The sequence below is a fragment of the Azolla caroliniana genome, unplaced genomic scaffold, assembly GCF_043228905.1.
Source record: "Azolla caroliniana isolate FFs.n. ecotype wild unplaced genomic scaffold, voAzoCaro1.0.p SCAF_13, whole genome shotgun sequence".
NCBI lineage: Eukaryota > Viridiplantae > Streptophyta > Polypodiopsida > Salviniales > Salviniaceae > Azolla > Azolla caroliniana.
In genome coordinates this window covers 12,739,430-12,748,044 of record NW_028230448.1, presented here as the reverse complement: position 1 = coordinate 12,748,044, position 8,615 = coordinate 12,739,430, and the positions used below count along the sequence as shown (strand labels likewise).

Genomic DNA, 8,615 nt, shown 5'->3' with positions numbered 1-8,615 from the left:
GTCCTTTGGCTTTTCTTCTATTCAACTCCGCTCAGATCTGATCCGGACGTACTTCTAGAAGCAAGATCGGTGAAGGAGCTTCATAGATCTGTACAGATAAAATTTTCTCTAGTCTTTTTTTTTTTTTCTCTTGTTTTGGCAATACGACATGCTGACGAAATTCGAGACGAAGAGTAATCGTGTGAAAGGTCTGAGTTTTCATCCTCGAAGACCATGGATCTTGGCTAGTCTTCACAGTGGAGTGATTCAACTATGGGATTATCGTATGGGAACTCTGATTGATAGATTCGATGAACACGAAGGCCCTGTAAGAGGAGTTCACTTCCATAAAACTCAACCTCTCTTCGTTTCTGGAGGTATGCTGGTCATTCTCTCTCTCTCTCTCAGCCGTTATGGTTTTTGTACTATCTAGTTCGTCTTTCTTGCTTTAGTTTTTTCTATTTGCGAGAACCAAGACGGATAAACTTTTCAGGTCTGGTTAGTTCCGTTTTCATTAGGTCAAATTAAATTCACTCAATAATTCTTCTGAGTACTGCATTTTATTATTGATTTTGTTTGTTCTGATCAGCCTTGTGGAAGAACCTAGATGTATAAGCTTTTAGGGCTGATTGTTTGTACATTTAGATTGTTATTTTTGTTCCACTTAATAAATCTCAACCTCTCTTTTCTTTTAGAAGTATGTACGCCCCTCGCTGCCTCTCTTAATTGACACGAATTTTTACTCAATTTACCTAGATGGATAAGCTTGCTAGGTCTGATTCTTTCCATTTTTGTATGATAAGTGGATCCGCATTACATTCTTCCAGGTAAAAGAACCTAGACTTAAAGTTTTTTAGATCTAAATGTTTCTATTCAAGATGTGTAAATGCAGAAAGAGTTTTCCGTAGACGATCTCAAAAACTGGAATTTGGTTTCTTTTATTCATTTTTCATAGTTTGGCAACCTTGATGGATCCATCACATGGAAGCAATCAAGATCTGCCTTATCATTTGCATTTTCAATGCTGCTGCTTTTGTTATATTCATAATATAAAATGCGTCAAAGCGTTTATACTCAAGTACTTAACAGTTTTGCATTTTGGTTTGTTTCACTTTAGTTTTGGAACCTATACGCGTAAATATTTCCATTTAAATCGCAATGTTTCTGTTTGTGAAATACAACAAGGAGTTGCGTAATTCTGTAAATGCTCGCATGTTGTGCATTTTAGTTTGTTTTATATTTTACTCGTTAATGGACAGGGTTTTAGATCTGGAATGACTTAGTTCTGTAAAATTTTCAAATTGATCTATAATTGGGATAGTTTATTTTGGTCTGCTTGCAACTTAGAGTGAAGAAAGAATTTTCCTTAATCCTAACATTTCAATGCTGTTTCCTTTGATCTAATCGCAAAATGAAATATAAAAGAAAATTGGTTTCTCCTCCACGACATTACTTCTGATTTATTCATGACTTAATAGACAGAGTGGATTTTTCTTAGTTCTATAAACTTCATTGTTCTCTCTTTCTCTCTTTTGTAGGGGATGATTACAAGATCAAAGTTTGGAACTATAAATTGAGAAGATGCCTTTTCACTCTTCTTGGTCATCTTGACTACATTCGTACCGTCCAATTCCATCAAGAGTATCCATGGATAGTGAGTGCGAGTGATGATCAGACAATCAGGATCTGGAACTGGCAATCTCGCACTTGCGTTTCGGTTCTTACTGGTCACAATCATTATGTGATGTGTGCATCTTTTCATGTTAAGGAAGACTATATAGTGTCTGCATCACTTGATCAGACAGTTAGAGTTTGGGACATCAGTGCTCTAAGGAAGAAAACGGTAGCTCCTGCAGAGGATATATTGAGATTGACACAGATGAATACTGATCTTTTTGGTGGAGGTGATGCTGTTGTCAAGTATGTACTTGAGGGACATGATAGAGGTGTCAATTGGGCTTCATTTCACCCCACTTTGCCACTCATCGTGTCAGGTGCTGATGATCGTCAGGTTAAGCTATGGCGAATGAATGGTAAGTATATCCTTTGCAGAATTGATAGAACTTTGCATTTTCCGGTGTTACCAAATGTGATACCCTTTACTTGAAACAGTTACTTATATGTCTTGAATTTTCCATGGAAATGATAAAGTTGAAGTAAAAAATGTCACCGTTATGCATACAAAGGATAATATTGTTTAGGTTTGAATTATGTACAAGGTTAATTATATCTTGCCTTCACCTTCACTTTCTGTTAAAGTAAAGAAAAGCTGGTTTGTACTTCCTCCATTGCTAGAAATTTTACTATAGAAATGTAATGATGTTGCTTATTGATCATGGTTGTATCTGCATTAGAAATTTATTGTGTGGGGTGATGGATTATTTTACTTAACATTGTGTTATTTGATGCATGTTGGAAGAAGTGATGGAAATACAGTGTGGGGGGTGATGGATCATGTACGTTAACATTGCTTTATTTGATGAATGTTGAGATATAAACTTTCAAAAAAACTTGAATACACTGATGTTTTGAGTATGTATGCTATTACTGCTTTATATATATGATATAGTAGCTAACTAGCACAAACCTAGGATTTCATATGATACAATGGGTAACTGTTCGAACTCCATGGTTAAGGCTTTTGTAATGAATCAACTGATTTCAAATTACTTGAATTCTTTTATTTATATAAAGAGTCAAAACATAACCGCACAAATGAATGCAGAAAGCATTATGTATTACATGTATGGGTACAGTAGGAGACTAAAATGTCATAAAAAAGAAGATGGCCGATGAGAATCCACAGAGGAATTCTAGTCCTGATGAGGTGGAAGCACATTAAACAGTGTGATCATAAAATGATGGGTAACCCAGTGACCGATATGAGTTATGAATTGAGGAAAACTGTCTCATTATACAGGGAAAAATTGATATAATTAGAAGATTAAAAACTCTTTTATGGGGAATTCGGAATTCGGAATTTCGTGTTTGGTTTTGGTTTCTTGCATGTTATGTGTATTCTACTGGAATTAAGCATAAGTCAAGAAAATGTGCTTTTCCATTTCTAATGGCAGAGATACACACTTGATTACATCTTTCTATATTCAGCAATTGTATGCACTGTTTACTGGTTTTGCTGCGTGAAATGTTTCCTACAATTTGAATGTCTTATAGCAGTAGCATTGCACACACCGCTTTATTTATTTTATTATAGTTTCTGTTGGATTTAAAGCATTTTTGCATAGTATACTAATATCAATACATTTATGCTTCTATGTTTTGTAATGGCTTTCATCAGATACCAAAGCTTGGGAAGTTGATACTTTGCGTGGTCATGTCAACAATGTATCCTGTGTAATGTTTCATGCTCGGCAAGATGTCATTGTGTCAAACTCTGAGGATAAGAGTATTCGAGTGTGGGACATGTCAAAACGAACAGGTGTACAAACTTTCCGTAGGGAGCATGATCGCTTTTGGATACTTACAGCCCATCCTGAGATGAATCTTTTGGCAGCTGGTCATGATAGTGGCATGATTGTCTTTAAACTGGAAAGAGAGAGGCCGGCATATACAGTGTACAGGGGAACTTTATTCTATGTGAAGGAGCGACATCTTCGTAGTTATGACTTGGCGGTAGCAAAAGAAACTTCCTTGATCTCTATCAGAAGGCCAGGCACAACAGGCATGAATCAAGGTCCTAGATCAATGAGTTATAATCCAGCTGAGAATTCTGTATTAATTTGCTCAGACGTTGATGGTGGTTCTTATGAATTATATGTAATACCCAAAGATACAGCTGTTAAGGACAGTCAAGAACCAAAAAGAGGCCTTGGTGTCTCTGCAGTATTTATAAGCCGAAATAGGTTTGCGATCATTGATAAGGCTACGAATCAGATTGTCCTAAAGAATCTAAAAAATGAAGTCACAAAAAAATGCCCCTTACCTCTACCATCAACAGATGCTCTCTTCTATGCTGGCACTGGTAACCTCTTGTGCCGCTTAGAGGATCGAATCATTCTCTTTGATGTACAGCAAAGGACCAACTTAGGTGAGATCCAGACACCTTATGTCAAGTATGTGGTTTGGTCAACAGACATGGAAAATGTAGCTTTGATAAGCAAGCATGCAATCATAATTGCAACGAAGACCCTTGAACATAAGTGCACACTACATGAAACAATTCGTGTAAAGAGTGGTGGTTGGGATGAAACAAATGTGGGCGTTTTCATTTATGCAACTTTGAATCATATCAAATATTGTCTTCCTAATGGGGACAATGGCATCATTAGGACTCTAGATGTACCAGTATATATAGTTAAGGTTTTGGGAAGTACCCTCCACTGTTTGGATCGAGATGGGAAAGTCCGTGACCTGCAGATAGACTCCACTGAGTACATGTTCAAACTGGCTTTGATAAAGAAAAGATTTAATGAAGTTATTCAGATGATTAAGTCTTCGCAACTATGTGGAGAAGCCATTATTGCGTATCTTCAACAGAAAGGTTATCCAGACATTGCTCTGCATTTTGTGAAGGATGAAAGGACTCGTTTCAATCTGGCTATTGAATCTGGGAATATTGCTGTTGCCTTAGCATCTGCTAAAGAGATCGATGAGAAAGATCATTGGTATAGGCTGGGAGTTGAAGCTTTAAGGCAAGGGAATCACGAGATCCTGGAATTCAGCTATCAGAAAACTAAAAATTTTGAAAGACTGTCTTTCATCTACCTTATTACTGGCAACCTGGAGAAGCTGAAGAAAATGCTCAAAATTGCTGAGATGAGAAATGACATAATGGGACGCTATCACAATAGTCTTTACTTGGGTGATGTTGAGGAACGAGTAAGAATTTTGGAAGAGGCAGGACAACTAGCTCTTGCATATACTACTGCTTCAGTCCATGGGCTTGATGATGTGGCAAGTCGAATTTCAGAACAGCTTGGTGATAATGTTCCCTCTCTCCCTGAGAAATCAGAACTATTGTTACCACCATCCCCTGTTCTGCTTGATGGCAATTGGCCTTTGCTCCTTGTTAGTAAAGGTCTTTTTGAAGGAGCATTCAGCGAATCTGGAACCATTGAAGAGGAAGATGTGGATGCACATGCTTGGGGTGAGGAGGTTGAACTTGTGGAAGCTGAAGGCCAGAATGGAGATGTAGTTATAGTTGAAACTGATGAAGCTCAAGATGGTGGTGGTGATGAAGAGGGAGGTTGGGAAATGGAAGATCTCGAGCTTCCAGCTGATGTTAGTGCCACTGAGATTGTTACAACTTCCACACCTGGTTTGTTTATTGCCCCTTCTGTTGGTGTTCCTGTGAGCCAAGTCTGGACACAGAAATCTTCATTAGCTGGAGAATTAGTTGCTGCAGGAGCATTTGATGCTGCGATGCGTTTATTGAATAGACAATTGGGAATAAGGAACTTTACACCTCTAAAACCTTTATTTGAAGATATTCATGCAGCTAGTCATGCATACTTGCCTGCATTTGCATCAATACCTGTGGTTCCATTGGCTTTAGAGAAGGGATGGAATGAAAGTTCATCACCCAATATTCGAAACCCCCCTGCCTTAATATACAAACTTTCATTGCTTGAGGAGAAGTTAAAGAGTGCCTACAAGGTCACAACAGAAGGAAAGTTTACGGAGGCATTAAAGCTCTTTCTAGGCATACTCCACATGATCCCTCTTCTTGTAGTGGACAGCCGAAGGGAAGTAGATGAAGTGAAAGAATTAGTGGGGATCTGCAAAGAGTATGTTCTTGCAATTCGTATAGAATTGAAGCGGAAGGATACCAAAGATGATTTAATTCGTCAACAAGAGCTTGCAGCATACTTCACACACTGCAATATCCAAAATGTGCATCTGAAGCTGAGTTTGCAATCTGCCATGGCCCTTGCTTACAAAGGAAAGAACTTCAATACAGCAAGTACATTTTGTAGAAGGCTCCTCGAGCTCAACCCATCACCGCAAATTACTGCAAAAGCTCGCCAAGTCTTAGCTGCATGTGAGAAAAACCCAAAGGATGAAGCTCAACTCAATTATGACCCAAGAAATCCCTTCATTATATGTGGGGCGACATTCACACCAATCTACAGGGGGAGTAAGGATATACTATGTCCATATTGTGGATCACATTTTGTGCCAGAAACAGATGGTTCTATTTGCCCTGTATGCGAATTGGCTGTGATTGGTGCAGATGCATCTGGGTTATTATGCTCGTCAGTGCAATTGCGATGATTCTATATCCTACAGTGGATGCCAGTTGAAAATTCTCTTCCATGGATCCTGTCCCCCCCCCCCCCCCCCACCAACCAACCCAAATGAATGGTAGTGCATGACCAATTTTGAAATGGAGAGAGGCTTTGCATAATAGCTTTGCATAGCAGTGCATTTCTACACTAGGGCTGACTTGCTACTTATCAGGGATGTTGCGAGTTCTGCCACATTCCGCTCAATAGCATTAATTGTGGGGACAGGCTTTATTTTTATTATCATTATAATTATTGAGCAAGACTTGCAAATTAGGAATTTGTCATTGTGTTCCAAATAATCAAGTTTTTGGTTGCAATTTGTGGCAAATTGGATGATTTATTTAACTAGAAAAGGCTGTACATACATGCATGACAGCTAACTGTTTCTTATTACCTTTTGAGATTATATTGAACCTTTGGAATAAATTGGTCAAGCTTGTCGGTTTTACCACAGACAAATGTCGGAAGTCGATTTAAAAATATGCAATGTCAAAACTGTGTTAGAAAAATGTCACATTCTTGGATTGCAGAATCATCTTTCTGCGTTTGATTGCGCAACACACTAATCTGATGCAAAGTAAAATATTAAACATGCATAATATTAGAATCTGATGCTTCGTTGTCACGAAGATTTCCGGCGACAATGAGAAAACCGGATGGAACGGCCAAAGTCGACAATGTGCAACATGTGCACATGTACACTAAGAAATGTATATAGAAATAAAAGGGGAAAGGTGAAGGGTGCAAATGGGTGCGTGCCGGTACAATTAATAAGTGTCATAAGTGCACTTGCATACATAGTGGGGTGTGAAAGTGAGGGTGTTGAATGTACTCCCATCAATCATCGCTTCACATATCGCTTCACATATCGAGGCAAATATCCCCCCAAAAGGGGGATATTTGACCGACTTATAATGTACCCCCTTCCTTGTGCTATAAAAGGAGGGAGGGGTCTCTTATGAAAGGGTTCCCCGGTTCTGTTAGTACCCCGTTTTGGTTTTGTCGGTTTTTGTTTTCTCTCTGTTGTTTAGCTTACCGTTTGTTTGTTTGGGTTTGGGGTTTCATTTTTGGTTTAGGGTTTAGTTCCGTTCGAGCTCATATGCTCTGTGGAGTTTTCTGATTTTTGCATTGTCTTTTGTGCAAGGCCACTCGGTGCGACAAGCCCGGGAGCTCCCCGATTGGCGGCTTGCCTGCAGACGGTTGATGCAATTTGGTCTGCTTAGAGCTGTATTATGTTTTTCATATATATATATATATATATATATATATATATATATAAGGTTGTGCGTAACGGTCTCGGCCGATGTCGGTTGTATTTCTTTCTTTTCCAGTTTTTGTTGAGAAATGGATCGTCAATCCACAAGAAAAGGAATACACTGAAATACACAGAAAACAGTGTATACAAATTTAACGTGGAAACCCTAAAACGGGAGAAAACCACGGAGAACGGAGCTTCACTATACAGTGGATATACAATGACGAGATCAGAGTACAACACTCTACACAGAGTGTAAACAACCTCGTAGGGCTCTTAGCGTATGGCGTTACTAAACACAGCTATGGCACCACACTCTCTCTCTCCTCACATTCGTACTCTTCACTATTTTTCTACCTTCTTCCACACACTCTCTTCATACATTGTTTGCCCTAGGTGTATTTATACTAATACACAATATTGGCTATTTACAAATGTAGCCACTGCTATTGTCATTCCTATTATATCTAATATTAATAATAGTCTTGACTCTTAATAATCAACCGACTCATCTGTCGACTGTCGGGTCGGTCCGATTAGTCGGCCTGGTCATTGACCATCCGGTCAGCTCGACTAGCCGATCGTGTCTTCGACCTCAATCAACTCTCTCTGAGTCGACTCCTCAACTATCGGCTCTCATCTGATCAGTTGACTGCTCCTTGTCTTCGACTGTCGGCTCTCTCTGAGCAGTCGGCTCCTCCCACCGGAGGGACATATTCCTAATAGTTTTCTATATACAAGTAGCTTCGCCCTTCGATCCGTAGCCACATGCATATATACTAGACATCCAAACACCCTCATGTGTTGGTAGGAGACATTCTTTCTTGTCAACACCCTTTGTGGGACTTCACCTTTCAATGGCACTAAGGGAGACTTGTTGATCAGATAAATAACCGTGTACATCGTATATTTTTGGCAGTTTAGCATGCGACAACATGCTCCTTACTCTCTCCATGATTTTCTAGTTCATCCTCTTTGCAAGCCCGTTTAACTCAGGGATCTTCGGTACTGTGTATTCGATTCAAATACCTTGGGTCTTGCAGTATACCTCAAACTACCCTTTATATTCACCACCATTGTCAGTTCAGACAACCTTCAACTTCCGACCTGACTCCCGTTAGCTTTTGCTTGGA

The 8,615-nt window shown here is 39.2% G+C and overlaps 1 protein-coding gene across 1 annotated transcript; it reads left to right on the top strand.

The window, feature by feature from the left end:
* LOC147856154 (coatomer subunit alpha-1-like) lies at window positions 1-6,555 on the top strand. The gene is made up of 3 exons (XM_087329875.1): window positions 1-356; window positions 1,518-2,012; window positions 3,278-6,555. Exons 1-3 carry the CDS (start codon window positions 149-151, stop codon window positions 6,211-6,213), a joined length of 3,639 nt encoding a protein of 1,212 aa, XP_087186001.1. The 5' UTR covers window positions 1-148; the 3' UTR covers window positions 6,214-6,555.
* Window positions 6,556-8,615: the final 2,060 nt, after the last annotated feature.

What these genes read in the sequence shown, in the direction of transcription:
- LOC147856154 (XM_087329875.1), top strand. Translation starts at nt 149, where the DNA reads ATGCTGACGAAATTCGAGACGAAGAGTAATCGTGTGAAAGGTCTGAGT. An exon ending in ACCTCTCTTCGTTTCTGGAG is followed by an intron (nt 357 to 1,517) that starts GTATGCTGGTCA and finishes TCTCTTTTGTAG; the next exon opens with GGGATGATTACAAGATCAAA. An exon ending in TAAGCTATGGCGAATGAATG is followed by an intron (nt 2,013 to 3,277) that starts GTAAGTATATCC and finishes GGCTTTCATCAG; the next exon opens with ATACCAAAGCTTGGGAAGTT.